Source organism: Molossus molossus, unplaced genomic scaffold (genome assembly GCF_014108415.1).
Source record: "Molossus molossus isolate mMolMol1 unplaced genomic scaffold, mMolMol1.p scaffold_m16_p_11, whole genome shotgun sequence".
In the NCBI taxonomy this organism is placed as follows: domain Eukaryota; kingdom Metazoa; phylum Chordata; class Mammalia; order Chiroptera; family Molossidae; genus Molossus; species Molossus molossus.
The window spans coordinates 80,724,029-80,741,829 of record NW_023425346.1 but is presented as its reverse complement, the minus strand read 5'-3'; the positions used below and the strand labels follow the sequence as shown (position 1 = coordinate 80,741,829).

Genomic DNA, 17,801 nt, shown 5'->3' with positions numbered 1-17,801 from the left:
GGAAAGCTACCTAGAGTTGGAATTTGGTGGTAAACTCTTCCCTCCCTCCAGTGACCAGGTTCTGCCCTGCGCACGAGCCCCCGTTAACCACCCGGACCCCGGCTGGGCTTTCTGTAGACGCGACACACTCCAAATGACATGCTGACTTCACGCAGAATGTCTCACTACCTCCTGTGTGACCGACTCATCGGGGGAAATTTATTAGGGATTTGCCACAGCTGGAGAAAATCTCAGACATGCCAGTGCGGTCAGGTTCGTTGGAGAAAGCTCTGGCTTAGGGAGTTTGCGGCCTTGGAAAAAGTACAGCTCTGCGTCCAGCATCTAAGATCCAGAGTTTGTTTGGTAAAGGAATCTGGGGTACAAACTCAGGGCTCCCCACCCTGCGCCCGACAGTTCAGTGGGCTAACCTGAAGAGCCGTGCCTCGTAGAACACCATCCTTCACTCGTTGAAGGACACAAACCAGCTAGCGGACACATGAACTATTGTGTTTGCATTTCATTATTCATAACCTTCCAGTGAAAAAATTCCTTTCAAAGCTTCAGCGCTACCTTCCAGTGCTTTGTTTATTTACTGGCTTCCCTAGGCTGAAGTAGCCCTCTCTACTCCTGCTTCTTTTTCGGTTAAAATCATTCCTCGCATGCCTTTTTCCTTCCCCTCACGGACTGCGTGCGGCATGGCGTGCGGGGCGTCTGTCTGGAGAAGCTTTCTGTGCTTGCTTTCTTGACTTCAAAGCCTTTGTCTCTCCCCAAACCCACACTGAGGCGTGGGAATCTGGACAATGGAATTAATTCTAAGAGTCCATGGGAGAGATATGGAACAGCAACAGCCTCGTCTCTTTGTCTCCTCACTGTCCACGCTTGACACTGGCCTGCAGGCCACGGAGGCCAGTGGGATCCACCACGCTGAGGCCCTTCTCGAAGGGCAGGATGACGTCGGCCCAGACCAGTCTCCCCTTATGAGGGGATTTCTACACCACAGATGAGTCCTTGGGGGCTCTGAGTAAAAATGCGGTGCCCATCTATGGGATTTTGATCTACACATCGAACACCTGTGCCCACCCAACTCCTGAAGCCACAGCCTCTGCCCACCAGGCAATGCCTTTCATGCCACTTGTAGCATAAAACGTTTACGACATCACATGTGGTTCATGACATGTTTGCTGCAGCCTCTGGGCCTTTGCACTTGCTCTCCCCTCTGCCCACGACACTGTGAGCTTTTTCTGTTGGCTGATCTCTTCTCATTCTCTAAGTGCAAATGCCAACCTCTCGGAGAAACCTGCCCTGACCACCCTATTTCAGATGCCACGCCTCCTTCTGGACCCCACCGCTCTCTTATTGCCTTTAGAGCTATTATCGGAATCTGTAAAGGTCTTGTCCATAGACGTGTCTGCCTGTGAAGAATCGTGCTGCACTGACAGTTAGCACCGGGAGGGCAAGGACCTGGCCCTTTGTGGTCGCGTTTATAGCACTAGTTCGGGGCCCTGCACACAGGCGGGCTCGCTAACCCACTGTCGTGAGAATAAGGGGGTCTTGAGGTTGGCGTTACAGGCCCAGAAGAACGAACTCTGTGATCGTCCTCTGCGAGAACTCAGCATGTCTGGTCCATTGCACACCCTCCACCTTCGCGGTCCAGCACGTTCAGAGCTACTCCGGTTGTATCTGGAAACCGAAACGTTGCCTCGTGGCTCAGAAACACGCACTATAACATTTTGAGTGGAAGAAACATCTCAAATCACGCTGACAGCATTTTCACTATTAGCGGCAAACAAATCAACTATAATTAAAATGCTGTCAAAGTGATTTGAGATTTTTCTCACACTTTCAAAGTTCCGTATTTCATGAGTAGATTATCCAGGCCAGAGAATTTATCACCTCCTGGAGTGCCTTTCTTCCAGGGAGCTCAAAGACATCTACAGACACTGTCTGATTAATCCTCACGTTAAAACCTGCAGGGAGGAGGGGAGGGAAAGCAACTGTCATGTAAACTTCCCACAGAGGAAGCTGCCAGGGACACGAGGCCGAGGCTCAGAGAGGTCCCGTGACCGGCCCAGAGTCACATGACAAGGAAAGATCAGAGGCAGGCTTTGAACCCAGGGCACACAGACCTCGCCTTGTCCCTTTGCCTCATCGTCAAATGACTATGGAGAGCGGAGGGAACGCCAGGTTGCCAAAGCACAGGCATCTTAGAAGGTACCAGGGGTAAAGAAACAGCTTGGTCTCAGTCAGAGACTTAACAGAATCTTGCTCTTTTTATTTAGCTGTTTTGTTGAAACAAAGCCCATGGAACTTGCCAAAATTAATAGACAAATCACCAATAGAAGCAGCAAGCAGACTTCAAGACTTCATGGTTTCAAGACTCACCCAGTAGAAATCTAATGTGTAAGTGATCAGATGGGATAACATACTAATCTTTGTAAGTGAAGTATTTTTATATGCACATATACACCCATATGTGAACATATGGCCCATAGAGTGAGAAAATTGTATCCTGCGTACTTATTTATAAGCTCTAAGGTATGATCTAGAGCGCATATTCTGAAGCTAGGGTCCACAGATGAATTTCAGTAGGTTGGGAACCCCTATAATCAAATGCAGAGATTGTGTGTGTTCGTGTATATGCACATTTTCATAGAAAGGGGGTCTGTGACCCAAAAAGTCTTTAATTACTATTACACAGAAACACATCTGCGTGTAAGGATGTGTGGGCTCTAGGAAGTACAGTGCCTGGGCGCTGTGAACGGACCCCTCTAGCTTCTGGCTCTCACTAGTGACATGACTGCAAGCAACACATTTCTCTTCCGGGACTCTGTTTCTTCATCTGTAAAGTGGAAATAATAGTCCCACCTCAGCTGGTGGAAGGATTGCAAAGATAGAACATACAAGCCCAGCACAAGACTGGATGCCTTAGAGCGTGCCTCGGAGACACGGGCTATTTTTAGTGCCTGTGCTCTAGAAAGCAGGACGGTAGACTCGTGGGGAGAGCAGGGTTGCATACCCACGGTGCTCTGGACACCAAACAAGTCGTGACGAAAAATCATTACGTTAGGGAGTCCCAGTGCCCCACGACTCGGGTGCTAGGGAGGGTGGTCTCTAAACACCCTCCTCCTGTGCAAACCCAACAGCAGTGCTTCAGTCACTTGGGTTTTTGAGATTTCGTTTCAGTCTGGTGTTGCCGAGCCCAGGCTCTGGAAGCAGCCCGCCAGGCCGGGTCCTGAACTGCCCGCAGTTCGGTGAGTTCCTGCTCATACACGGCTCAGTACAGTGCCTGGCACACCGTAGGTACTCAATAAGTAGATGCCGGTCGTTGTTGCTCCTGCAGCTGTCACTATTATTAGTCATCTAACATCGTCATCCCTTGTTCGCTAACTCCAAGGACTCAAACGGCACCAAGACGCTACATTTGTCTGTGTATTTGCGCTGCTGCCAGTTGTTTTGTTATTAGTGGCCATTTGCAGTCCCATTTTCTTCCTTCGTTTCTCCCACCACAACTCTCTGATATTTTGAGCTGCTTCACAATCCCCTCACAGCCGGGCTCCCCGGGGTCCCCACGGCTCCCGAGAATGGAGGAAACCTGACCACCCCGCAAAGGAAGTATGCAAAGAGAATAACCCAAAACAAATTAAAGGAATTATTCCAAAAAACCTTGAAGGCAAGAATATGGAAACTGCAAATAACATCTATTTATAATTGCTGCTTGTTTTTCCGCAGAAGCCCTGGGATCATGGAGAGGGCCCGGCGATCTCATTGTTCCTGGCGGAGCAGGCTGCCAAGTACACCTCGACGTGAGGAAGGAGGCCGCTCCAGACAGAGTGTCTGATAAGTGTCACTGCAGATGAACTCGGAGAATTAAGGGCACACAACAAAGCCTCCACCAGCTCCCCCCGACCCTCCGGCCGAACACCGCTTCCCCCGCGCGCATTCCTGAGGCCCCGTGGCCCAGACCGCTCTGCTGCTGGACCGAGCACTCGGGAGCCAGCACACGGGCCCTGTCTGCTTACACAAGAAATGATTTCTAGGTAACCGGTGCCAGCGGAAGGTTAAGGTTTTCAGGTAGGCTGTTTCCAGGGTGACTGCTGGGTCTTTCTTTTCTGCCTGCTCTACACGTCTAGAAAGCCCTCACCCTCTGCAGTTAGCGTGCCCACCCCCTGGCTAGTATTTTGAAATGAGAGCAGAGGTAAATAGGTCAGAACAGCCCACAATTTATGTCCATTCATCAGCAAGCGGGTGCTTGGACTAACAGGTGAACCCCAGCAGGGCCAGAGACTCCCTGCGTTGTCCCAGCTGGCCGGGGTCAACCGAGCTCCACGGCCTCAGTTTGCCTCGCCTCATAAGTGGGAACAGGGATCACGCTCTGGGGCTCTCGGGTAGAAAGGGAGGGGCAGAAAGTGACTGGTACCCACTGGGGGAAGTCGGAACACATCACCACAGCCTGGTGTGCGGGCAGCCTCCCTCACTGGCCGGCTGAATGGCTCCCTCCACAGCAGGCGCTCACCACCCGGCTCCCAGAGGGTCCAATTGTGAGAGCAAATCAGAACCTCCCCATCTGTCTGAAAACTGGGAGCCTGCTGGGCACGAGGTGCCTGGGCACGAGGGAATCAATCATGGGAAAGTCAGTCCTTCATGGTTTTCCAGGGATTCGGGCTCCCAGTCTTTTTTCTGTCTCCCATTGCAGGTACCCAGGCTCCCTTACCAAACTTGGAAAACATGAAACCTGTCTGAAAAACGTGCCACGCAAAAATCCGAGCAGAGGAAAAGTTGGGAGCAGGTGGCAGGTGTGCCGGGCCCTGTCCTTGTGTTTCCTGCACTCGGAGCTTCAGGTTACAGAGCTCGGAGCTTCTCCCGGCTCCTGGGGCCATGTTGTCCTTACTGGGTGAAAGCACCCTGCTGTGGAAATGCGGGCCTGCGGCGTCCAGGCAGGAAGGGCTGCTGCCACGCCAGGGTGGAGATTCTGAATACGGCACTCGGCGGCCAGTCAGCTGGAACTACTTCCGCCTCTGGAGCAGCAACTTGAGAACCGATTCCTTCGGTGGCTGCGTCCGCAGGCCCCCGCGGCGGGTGGCGCAGGGCAGCCTGGCCACGCAGTGCAGGCCGAAGCCCGCGCCTCTCTGGAGGCAGATGTGCTGGCATGTTGGGTGCTCTTGGCTGGCGGCTCCCCTGGACCAGGAGGAAATAAGTCTAGAAAGGACACCCACTTCTACGAGAAAGGGAACCAAGTTGCAGGATGGGGACAGTGTGAGTCAGTGTGCTGTTGCCCTGTGCACGGATCTGCTGGCGGCCACAGGAGCATAAGGGCCCTGCCGGGCGGTAGAGACCCCAGAAGAGGAGTCAGGACCCCTAACCCTTAACCCAGCAGTCTGCCCAGAGGCTTGGCCGAAGTCCTGTTTCTGCTTGGACCTCAGCTTCCTCGCAGAAAAGACCCAAAAAATAATAATCCTTTCTTACCCTCCTACCACTCCCAAAGGGATGACACATAGACAGATCACTTTGAACTTTCAGATGAAAGGTGCTCTATAAACCTGAGGTCTCATCAACTGTAATTGTTACGGTAATTATTTTAATGATAATAATGATGATAATGGGAGAAGCAGGGTGGGGAGGGGATGGAACCTCCTGCCTCGAGACAAAGAAAACCCCTCCCATCAACCCGCATCAGGTCCCTCCACTCCCGCACGCAGCCGGCTCCTGCGAGCTGCCCATTCCAGGGCTGAAGCATTATTTACTCTTTCCTTTCCAGTGCAACGATGATTTGTTCCACCGCTTTCCCCCTGGCTCGCTCGGAGGGCCTGGCTTCGCCCTGGCGGCTCAGCCATGGACTGTTTACACGTCTCGCTCACCCTCCAACACGCCGGTTCAGCTCCACTGACACGCGAGGCAGGAGAATTCTCTGTGTGAGGAATCAATTACTTCCGCTGACACTCTATTACTGGCCCTACATCTCCGATTCCGGACGGAGAGCGGGAGGGCGGCAGGGGTTTTGAGTGGTGGGGGTGGGGGGATGACAGGGAGGAAGACAGAGACCACTGACACCTGATTGAGAGTCAGGCCTCCACCTTGTGTTTAAAGACAGAAAGAGCTCTCTCTCCTTGACTGCCCTGCCGGCATCCGGAGGTGACCACATGGCAGGAAGAGGCAAAGAAAAGGAATAAGAGAGAGGAAAGGAAAAGACTTGTCAAGAATAGCTAAGGAAATTAGAGAGGCCCCGAATACCTAAGCAGCGGAACGGCCGATGACCCGCTCCAGGTCCATGGCCACAGGTGTGCAGAGGTAGCTCTGGGTGGCGGGCTTCCGATCCCAGTCCTACTGTTACTATCTGTGTGATCTCTCAGGGCCTCAGTAGCCCCATCTGTTAAATGGGAATAACAGTAGTACCAGACCCATAGGTTGTTATTGAAATAAAACATGGAAAGTTCTTGGTGTAGTAGCATCTGACGCCTGTAGAGAGTGCAGGACATGCTTGCTGTGATTGTCTAAGTGGCAGTCCCTCCACGTCACCTACGAACAGACAGTTGAGGCGGCGCAGAAGACACATACAGACTGACAGACTGCCAAGATGCTTGGCTACAAAGCTAGGGGGAAAAGGCAGAGAAAAAATCATGTGGATTTTCCTTTATCATGCTTTGCTGCCCTCCCAAACCTCAGCCCAACTAACATTGTTTTTCTTTCTTGTTCCTTCTTCCTTTCAAATTTTATTTTGACCCAGCTAACATTTTTCAGGGATTTTTCTCCTTCTACTCTGCAATCAACCGAGATGAGTTGTGAGGCACAAAGTCTCCCAGTGAAGGTCGATCATGGAAGCTCTTTTCTAGGAGAAAAGACAATGACAAGGGCAGCTGATATATTTTTTCCCGAGATGATTTATCCAGGCAGAAGCAGAAGAATGGAATTAAATTATATGTTGAGTTTCTCTTAATACAAAGATTTCAAGCCCCCCTGCCGTTAAGAAGAACAAAACAAAAGAGAATATATATATTTATTTTTTTTCCCCTGTAGGTAGGACTCATGACTACAGGAAAACACACAAATCCCTTTTTTAGAAAAATCTGATTTCTTTACTTGGTCTGTTTCCTTTTCCTTTCTATCCCGTCCACACCCAGAGCTCCCACTGAATGTCTGCACACTCACCCAGCGTAATTAGATGGGAGAATTACACAGAGTTACATGGGGTAAGATGCAGGCCTCTGGGACCTCTGGGTTCAGAGAAGGTGCCCAGGCTGAGAGGCAGAACAAATGGGACTGCGTATTAGAAAGTCTCAAGTGATTTTTCTCAATCAGAAGATCAAGTGCATTGTTAGGAAGGACATCCACGGTGCAGCTTGCATTTGTGGAGTTGCTATTGCAACATCGCCTGTTTAAAAACAAACTGCCAAAAATAATGGTTGTCCCAACTGCGCTTAACCTTCGTAGGAGGAGAGGAACAATCTGTGGTGTTTTTCTCACTTCTTCAAGCGAGCGAAGTTGCTGGGTGGAGTCCTTGGTCAAGGTTGGGGTCAGCTGCCAGCTGAGCTTGAGTCAGCAGGCTGTTCCCATTTATTGCACCACATACCTGGAGGGGGATCTGTTTCTGTTATTAGCAGGGTTGTTGCAATACAGAAAAGTATTGCTGCTCATTGCTTCCTTGGGGGAATTGGAATATTTCTGTGGTTGGGCAGGCAGTAAATCTAGAATGATGTCATGAGTAATCGCCTAAGGGTCTCTCCTGAGTCAAGACACCCTCTTGACCCACAGAGAACTCTCACTTCACTCTGATTCCTAGAGACTCAGGTGGATACCGGCTGAAGCCACACCTGCAGCTGGACCACGTGGCCTCCTGCCATCTGTGCCTAATCCAAAGTGTTACCTGGACTTTCCCAGGCTATCTCCCTTTCAGGCATTAAACTGGGTTCCTGGGCGTTGTGTATGAGACCCAGAGAGCCTGGCCAAGGAGGGTGGGGGCAACAGAGAATTCCCATAATCCCAGTCTTTCCTGCTTCCTGACCACAGCCTGTCTCTGTGATGGTGGAAGTTGCCTGGCCAGGAAATAAAATTAAATAGCAATGCTCAGGCACCTCTTTATCAAGAAGAGGGTTTGTATCAGCAAGTCACATGGATGGCCCTTCAATTACTGTGGTTCCCGAAGTCGTTAAATTCTCTCCCCTCTTACCTTTGACATGCTATTCTCTGCCTGGACCATCGGCCAGCCACACTCCCCTTTTGCCTGGCCAACTACTTCAGGATAAGTTCAGCCCTAACGAGGCTGGGTCTCAGTGCTGGAGGCTCACACAGCATGTCCACATCAAGTCCCCAGTCAGAATGCGTGGTTTAGTGGGGGCACCAGAGCAAGAGCACCGCTTGCAAAGTAGGGTTTTCTGGCTTTAGAACCATCCTCTGTCACCGGGTCAATTGCTTAACTTCTTTGAGCCCAAGCATCTCCACCTACACAATGGCGAGAGTAACAGTGACTTCCCAGGTTTTTGTGGCAAGAGCCAGATGAGACATTGTACACAGAGCACTTACGGGATGCTCCGCAGACAGCAGCTTTATCCCAGTTCCCATATGTTTTTACTTGTTTCCTCCTCCCAAACTCTAAGTTCCAGGAAGGCAAAGAGTACAACGTGGTTATCGCTGCGTTCCCAATGCTATTATGGTTGGCATATAGCAGGCTCTTAACAGCTATGTTTGGATGAATGAATGAACAGTCTATTGACATTCTGTGGGTGAAGGACCAAGTCACAACAAGTTTAGACATGCCCACAGCCTGGTCTGATCCTCTGCACTCACTAGGTCCCATCACAACATGGGCAAACACAGAAGACAGCTCTGTCGGCCTTCCGATGCAGGCTCATGTAGAATATCACTGACACAACCACCTGCGTGCACCTGCTTAGCACGCTGGACTCATGCCCTAGGGCTATAGACATGAAATATACGGCCCATGCCCTTAGAGAATTTACATGCTCAGAACACAAGGTGACCACACATGAACTAAAGGCAAGCAAGCAGATCAAGGTGAGACGCAGTGGTCTGAGGTCAGAGCCGGGGGCCTATAAGAGAGATCTGGAGGAGCTGAGGGCACCGTGGGAAGAAGAGGGGAGCGTGCAGCTGGACACTGTTGAGGGGAGGGTGAGGAGGGTCTGAGCACTGAGCACTCACAGGGTCTCATGCAGGCCTAAGGTTGTATTTGGTTGTTTGACTGAAATTGAGGGTGTTTACTGAGCACAGGAAATCAATGGTGGGGAGGGGCCAGATTATTGAGGTCTGGTCTGCTTCCTCTGTTTACTGTAGTCAGTTTATCAACTGCTACCTTTGGAAGATATCACCCCCTACTTTGGGAGAAACAGACACATCTTCTCGGATTTGGAGGGCTCTTCTGTCCATAAATAAACGCAGGATCACCTTGTTTATCCAGGACACTGAGCTAGAGGCCAGATACCCCAAACCTCAAATGTCCAGAACATGGGGGTGGGGGTGAGGGACGGTTCCCGAAGAAGAGATCAGGAGCAGCTCAGCGAATGCTGAGGACTCCTCGCACAGTGCTCTCAGCCTGTGTTCCCTCCTCACTGTGCTGTGCGCTTGGCCGGCTGCTGCAGAGCAGACTCGCACTGGTTAGGGACAAGCGCAGACCTCAGGACCAAACTTCCCAATGGACCAGCGATGTTCAACCCTGTTCACCTCGCAGCACATATCAACAAATCAGAATTCTGTGGCACCCCCCCCCAAAAGAGTATTTTTTGCCAATCTGACAAAAAAAAGGTATACTTTTGATTCATTCGCACCAAGGGCTGTTGTTCTGTTGGCTATTGTCATTTTTTAATTTGACAGCCTAAGGGCAAAGAGGTCAGTGCCCGACTAAATTATCAGGTGTTGCATGTTTTAAAAGTTCTTACGACACACCGCTTGGAAGTCGTGGCAATAAACAGCAAGACCTCCTGAAGCCAAGTCCGTACCCATTATAAAAGAGTAAAAACAGGTCAGAAGAAGGCTCCAGGAGGCAGGCTGCTCATGACAGGAAATGACAGCAAGAGTATTTATAGAAAAGTCCCAAACTTTCCCATGACCAAACGTAAAGATGCTAACGCAGCTGCGAATTTATTGTGCATCGACGTTACCAAGTGGCTATTATCCTCATCACCACTTTGCGGATGTGGAAACTGAGGGCTGGAAAGTTTAAAAGGTCAACAAACACTCAACTTGAAATCTACCTGACCCAAATACGATGTTACCTAGCCAGCTTGTCACAAAAAGTGAAGTTTAGAATTAGACGCCCGAATCATTCCAAAAAAAGAAGTTGACTCTCCTGAATTTTGGTTTTGTTTCAGAAGGCAGGTTTCAGGACCCCTTTATCAGATAACTTCCCCAGAAGGAACTTGAAGGGGTACGTGTAGAACCTGGGAAGTTCATGTAGGTGGCGTGCTCTCCTGTGGTGTCCCATGGTAGGCCAGATACTGTGTGCCGAACACACGTGTAAAGTTGTCAGTGTAGACTTCTGCACGGGTTTTTGGCTTAAGAAACGTTCTTTCACGTCTTCTTAGTGGTTTCTGTACTTTGTAAAACACCTTTCAACATACCCATCTGGAAATGACCACTTCTTAAAAGGCCCCAGGCTCTCGATTTGGGTTGTACTGGGTGGAGCCCCTGGGATGGGCTGGGATACCATCCACGCCCGAGTGAGGAGGACTCATGAATATGCTGTGTAAAACACGCAAGTGGGTGTTTTTCAAAATGCATATATTTTAGATTTCAGGAATGGAAAAATACTCCATTTTGTGTGCATGTGTTTCTAAAGCCCGTTCGTTCAGCCTGTTGGCTGATGACTCAAGGAAAAGGCAGCGAGCAGTAACCTCTTCTCACCACAAGGAGCGGCGTCTCTGTTTGCAGATGGAGTCCTGCCCTTTGGTTCCTAGGCCACAACAACCTGGCAGGGCCACAAGGGCCTCTGTTTTCTGCCCACAGCCAGTGACTAGGCCTCAGAGCAGCCTGCGGGTGCTGGGGTTTGGATTCCTAAATCCAAACTGACCGGGGGACTGGCCAGGGGCACTGACTCAGAGACGCTGAGGCTTGTGAGTGAGGGTTTCCAAGCAGACAGAACAAAATTTACAAGCCATAGGGGCAAAGGTCTCTGGCTGGGGTTTATTCAGTAATGGCCTAGACCAGTGATTTTTAACCAGTGTGCTGCAAGAATTTTATTTTTAATCAATCTTGGAGAGAGGAAGGGAGGGGAGTAGAGAGACAGAGAGAGAGAGACAGAGAGAAACATTGATAGGTTGTCTCCTGCATGCACTCTGACCAGGGCTCGAACCTGAAACCTGGGTGTGTGCCCTGACCAGGTATGTGACCATCACCTTACTGGTGTATAGAATGATGCTCCAACCAACTTAGCCACACTGGCCAGGGCTATTAGCTGCAAATATTTTCAAAATATGCAATACCTGACTGTTTAGTTAGGGTCACTGACCTCTTTTCCCTTAGATTGTCAAAAAAAAAGACAACAACCAACACACTAGCCGTCTGGTATGAATGAATCAAAATTATACCTTTTTTTTTTTTGTCAGCTTGGCAAAACACACATTGTTTTGGTGTGCCGCAGAACTTTAGCAATTAGTTCCTGTGTGCCATGAGACACGAAGGTTGGAAGTCGCTGGCCCAGACCTTCGGTTGTTGGTTTCAGGGCAGCGAGGGCCAGTGGCCCCGGCCAGGGCAGCCTCTCCTCTAGGGCCCCTTCAGGGCCCCGGGCATCTCTGCAGTTGGCCCTGCACAGGGGAAGAAGAGGCGGAACCACAAGGGGCCGGCTGATTTCTGACTCTCCGACTCTTTCCCTTTTTGCAGGGGTGTTCCTGCTGTGCTCTCTCATCAGAAGGGCAGTTGGGACAGTTTTCTCTTGGTAAGCGTCCACCCGATGGGCCTTGGGAGCCAAACCCACGCCAAACACGCACCCGAAATGAAAGGGGAGAGGAGGCTAATTTCCTTTGTAGTAAGTGCTTTCCAAACCCAGGAGCTCCCTTGGAACAGAAATGAGAGGGACAGAGAGGAGGAACAGGACAGAACTTCCAGGACTTCAATTAGATTAATTGTTCCTTTCACCAGAAAGTGAAACAAGGCAGTGGGGGAGAAGCCTATTTATTCTGAATGCAAATGACCAGGGAAGAATGTTAAAAATACCTTGCAGAGTGAGAGGTTGAGAGAGCCGGATGTGTCTTTCTAAATGCAAAAATTAATCAGGATGAGAGAGAAATGGAGAGTGGAGGGGCAATGGGGGAGGGAGAGAGAATGAAGGACGATGTTAAGTGGCAGAGGCCTGACCCCAACAGACCCTTCCTGACAATTTGGCACCGGGGAGAGAGACCCCAGAAAGATTTCTTTTCTGACCTTCCTGACCTTTCTGGTTCAAGCCAGAAGCATAGAATGGAGGATTTCGAAGAAAAACAGGAAGCTACTTAGAGAAGATGATAAGCCAGAAGATAACCTGTCACCGGCCAGAAACTGCTCTGTCCCTCCTCTGCAGGAGGCTTCAGCAGTCCTGAGTCCTCCCCGCCCTGGAGCAGGTCCTGGAGGAAAGGGGACCCGCAGGCTGAGACGGGGCAGGGCATGTTTTCCTGGCCTTGCGCACTTCCAAACATGTTTCGAGCCATGCTCACCAGCTCCTGCGTCTTTCCTTCCCAAGCCAGGACTTCTCCCGCTGCCACTATGAATATACATAAGATGACCTCTCAGCACTTTCCCGGGGAGATGTGCTGGCATAAGCATAACGGAATTTGGCCCTCAGTCGAGAGAGGTGCTTAGTCAAATTTCTCTGAGCTCAGACCCAAGCGCTCTGTGCATTACGCTGCAGTCTGTGCCAACCTTCTGCAGCCCAGCCAGAGGCACCAGGAGCAAAAACACCTTATAAAGAAGCTCTTCTAACAGAAATTCGTGGTAAAGTTCACTGGCACAGAACGGGCAGCCTTGAGAGTCTGTGCAAATGTATCCAAGGGTGTGTATTAAACTTAGACAAAGAGGAACTGATGAGTTGCCCTGTGTCCTTCAGTGAGTCAAGAGATGATCTGCGATGAGAAACTGTCGTATGACTCTTGGTCACAAGAGGCATCCGTCCAGGAAACCCTTGGGTTTTCAACAAAGACTACCTCTTGTTAGGAGAAGACCATTATCCAGGGGAAAAGTAGTCCTCCGAGGATCACAATGACATGGACTCGTGGCTTCACAGTCCAGCACTGGTTAGAGGGTCCTGTCCCCTCTGCGAGGAAGTGCTAGCTGCACCCAGGCCTGCATCCTGTACCTCCCACCAGTGGGCCCCTTTAGTAAATGTTCAGTACTTGCAATGCTTGGTCACAAGAAAGGCTCAGACTATTTATCAACCATAAGAGGGCACTGGACACCCACCAGAGCAGTGGCACGTTGTCGGGGCCCATCCAGAGCAGGACATGACCTCTGCACATCCTTCGCTGCACAGAAAACTTTCGCTTTTGTTTCGATGAGAAAACGCTGTGAGATGGAGCCCACTAGATGGTACAGAGCACATTCACATTCCTGACGTGACAACGCTGCCTGCTCCCTCACCCTAACTTATAGGGCCCTCGTGGAAACATGGCATTTCTGAAGCACTCACAGATGTCTACATGTCCACGTGCTGTCTCCTAAGCCACACAGCTCTGCGGTGACGGAAGTGATATTGCGAGACCATCTGAGTCACCTCGGGTGACTGACTTCAGTCCTCTGGGCTCTGGTTTCTCTCACTAGCAAAATGGAGATTGTAAGGACCCCGATTCCCAAGGCCATTGTGAGAATGGAATGGGTTGATATTTACAAAGCAATTAGAAGAGTGTTTGTTAGATAACTCCAGCTTTGAGACTCTAACCTGTGGGGCACAGATACCAGGAATCAATGCAAACCTTAGATCTACCAGTGGGGAACCTGATTTTTAACTCCAAGGAAACCAGCTGCCACTTCGTAGATAACAGCCAACCCTGCATGGCTGGGTGCAGGGGAAGTCTTCCCTTGGGGATTGGGCTACTATTTTATAAAGGAAGCCGGTGGGGTTCTTACAGTGGAAATGGGGAGATGTCTAAGTGGGGAGGCAAATCCCAAAGTCAAGGACTGGCTTTTTGTAGTCTATACCCTGCCCCACCTCCACAGGGGATTCACCCCCAAGGGGATTCTCCTCGCTTCCAACTTTTGAAGACAGGATGCTACTCTTTACACAAGTCACTCAAGAAGGCTCTTTCCTCCACACTATGGGACCAACAAGGCCTGAATTTCCCCCTGAAAGAGAATGCCACCCAGGTTTCCCTCCAGGCCCAGACCCACGGGTTAGCAGGCCCCACCGGCGGGGGTGCGGCCACCAGGGGGCGCAGTGCTCAGAACCGGGCGGGAGGGAGGGTCTCAAGGATGCGCAGGGGCAGGGGGTGCTTACTTGCAGTCATGCTTCTCGATTTCAAAGTGGGGGTTGAAGTTGAGCACAATCTTCTGGTTGGGTTCCGGCGCGTAAACAATCCACTCGCAGTTCTGGTGGGACGGGTAGTCCTGGGGGTAACCTGGAGAGGTGATGTAGCCAGCATCTTTGGAATTCAAACGCCCGCCACAGGGTGGGTCTGAAAGAGAAAGCAAACAACCCAAGAACTTTAAATACGTTCCAGCCTTTCCCCCCCTCTCCCTGTTTCTCTCCTCTACCAGGGGCTGGTTGAAACTGTTTTACGGGCCTTTTATGGCAGCCCAGGAAACTAACCTACTTACTCATTCAGTGGAAGATTATTTCAGCTCATTTTCCCCTACTCACATGACTGCACACACGCGCGCGCACACATGCTCCCCAAATGAAAATAGTCCAGAAAATGGGCATAAATGTTCCCAATCATATGCTCTGGGATTAAAAAAACAGCAACATAAAAGCTGCAAAGTGAACCTGCCTCCCTGCCTTTTCCTGTCTGTCTTGCACTCGCTCAAACCCATCTCTATCTGTCCCTCATAAATCCTCCTGCTCCTGGTGTCGCCCAGCCCAGCCGGAGTGGACTGAGCGGTTTGTGGTGCCGGCCCACAGGCCAGCCTAGTCACAATGCCATGTGATGCGGAGGGAGAGTTTTCAGCTTTGGGCCAGAATAGGCCCTGGAGGGTGATTTCAGCCTTTTTTTTTTTTTTAAAGAAAGAAAAAGCAAAGCTCCCAAACACTTAATTCCACATACACCACAAATTTGATTTATTATTTCATCATACACCGAGTGGAAAATCTGCATAGGAGAATCCACAGACTCTGACCTCAGTCTCGACAAAGAGTGCTTTGTGCCCAGTGGACGGCTGTGTGTGTCCCGTCTTTCTGCCACTGTCCCTCCTGCCTGGTCACCACCACCAGAGTGTGCTGCTGCTTTGTCCAGTGCTAACCAGCCCTTGGAAAGGCGCTGGCTGAGCACCCCCCCCCCCCTTCCCTACAGGGCCTGGCTGGAGGTAAACAGCTTCACGTGTGCCAGCAGGAAAGGGGGTGATCTTCAAAGGCCAAAAAGGTGGCGATGACATTTGAAGAATCTCATATATGTGAGAGTGAAGTTCTTCAATCCCCAGGAGGGGTTCCTGGGAAATGGGGGGTTTGCTTAATACCACAGTAGAAAAGAGGACAAGAAGACACAAGAGACCTGGAAATATCCAGAGACCTTCCTGTGCCTCTCCCAGCATCAATCACGATTTAATATCGCCATCTGCGTGGAGCAGCATGGGCCTGTGAATTATGTATTAGGGCTCAGCAGCCACCCTCCAGGACGGGGCTTTCTCCTGTGCTCACTCTTTGAGGGAAAGGGTCATGCATTTTTTAACTCTACAGGTGCACTTTACTATTCCCTGTGCCTGTTGGCATTACTGTCTTCCAGAGCTCTGCTTTCGATTACCAGGCTGTCGGGCTTTAATGCATAAAATGCATAAAAGATGGGCACACTGCACAGTGGTGGTTGGGACACACAAATGCACACAAGTAGCCTTTCAGGCATCGTGCCTTCAAGAGCTCAAACTGTGCCCTGTTGAACAGCCCAGAATCGAATGGATTCAGGTCCCATTTCCTACTGGGTAGAAAACAAAAGCAGGCCATTTCCTTTGGCTAGCAGAGACCACATCGTCCTCTCACCAATGACTCTGCACCCTCCCCAGGCCAGGAGGACAATGGGCCCAGCCCTCCTGGCCAGACGAAGATGAGGCCAGCGGTGCGGCCCGGTGCCACCGATTCCTCGGCAACCGGTCCCGAAGGCTTTCCAGGTGCCCGCGCCACTCGGCCAAGCCAGCTGCCCAGCATCTTTTAGCAAGTCAGATCGTGGCCCTCTGGCCCAGGCTCCTGCGTGTGAAACAGGACCAAGAGTGGCCCTCTGAGAAGGTGGGGGTGTGGGACTTAGATCACCAGCTGTCTTACCAAGCTAGGAGGAGAGGAAAGTTTCTCCCGAACTTTTCTGGAGAAAGAACATCGCCCCGTGGGTCCCCCACCACGCCAGGTTTAAGCTGTCAGTAATCAGAGCAGACACACATCAGCAGCAGGAAGGACAGGAAACTTCCTCACAGGGAAGTTTCATTTCTGATCTACACCAGGAGTCATCACTTCCCCATTGCAGAAAACATTTGAAGTACGTAGATCTATGCCCCACAGCTGACTGCCTGCCTGTTCTGGTAAAAACTTACTGCACTCAGAGGGAAAGGAGTAACCCATTTATTTTTTTCTCTCCTATGTTTATCTGAAGAAAATCAAGGCATTCATTAAAATATTTGAGAACTCATTAAAACATCTGCTTTGCTTGTGTGCAGTTAGCCTTTCAATATCCAAACATTTACAAAATCACATTCTTGTTCGGATGGCACTCACACTCAGAAACACACAGAGATACCACACACACATCAGGTACACACACGTATGAGCAATTAACACTTCAGTCCTGTACACACTTTCACGCCCTCTCATAAGACATCAGGCATCATTTGCACAGACATAGCTCCATCAAGATAAATACTAGAATTTCCATCTTGTTTCTTGGAGAAAAGATTATTGAAATATATCAGTAAAAATTATAAACTAACTCCTCCTATGCCTCCTCTTGATAATTGATCTTCACTTCCAGGATTGGGGAGCCTCCATTTCTAAAATACGAACACACCCCCAAGAGGAACGTCCTGGGCTTTCTTCTGCAGAGCTAGAACAACCATCCTTTCAGAGGCCTTCACTGCGTTCCACGTGGAACAGCATAAGCGCTCTCTCCAGGAGTCCAGCCGAAAGAAAGGTGAACTCAAGGGCAAACACCCGGAGGCTGATATGCATATACAGAAGGGAAGTTGACCCTGCTGAAGGTTGAGCTACTGAGTTTGATGAGTTGACAAGGGACTTCTTTCTCTCAAGAGTTTGTAAATACTTGCACCTGGGGAAAATTCATTTCCCAAGAGGGGCAGGCAAACTCAGGCCTGGACTGTTCAGAGAAGTTTTCTCCCGCAAATGAGATGGGCCAGGTCTGGACAGAGCAAGACCTCAGAGACCCAAGAGTGAGAGGATTAAAGTGATACCTCTACACATCTACAGTAGGGTGGTTACAGAGGGGAAGGGAGCGGGGGGAGGATGAAGAAGGTAAAAGGGCTCAAATACGTGGTGACAGAGGAGTCTAGACTGTGGGTGGTGAGCACACAATGCAATATACAAATGCTGTATTACAAAATTGTACACCTGAAACTTACATAATGTTATTAACCATCGTTACCCCCAACATACTTCATTTTAAAAAGCTATTTGAAATAAAGGGAAGACTATGTTCTAAAGTCACAAAGGTCTGATCACGGCCCCCACCCCCCCGCAATAATGACTACTTAGGGTTTTTATTTGC

The 17,801-nt window shown here is 50.2% G+C and overlaps 1 protein-coding gene across 3 annotated transcripts in view; it reads right to left on the bottom strand.

The window, feature by feature from the left end:
- The window catches only part of NRP2 (neuropilin 2), a 109,024-nt gene that overhangs the window by 79,426 nt on the left and 11,797 nt on the right, over positions 1-17,801 (bottom strand). For all 3 annotated transcript variants that reach the window (XM_036254302.1, XM_036254304.1, XM_036254303.1), the window contains exon 2: positions 14,384-14,561. In XM_036254302.1, the coding sequence (XP_036110195.1) occupies positions 14,384-14,561 (178 nt within the window). The remainder of the gene's footprint in view (positions 1-14,383; positions 14,562-17,801) is intronic.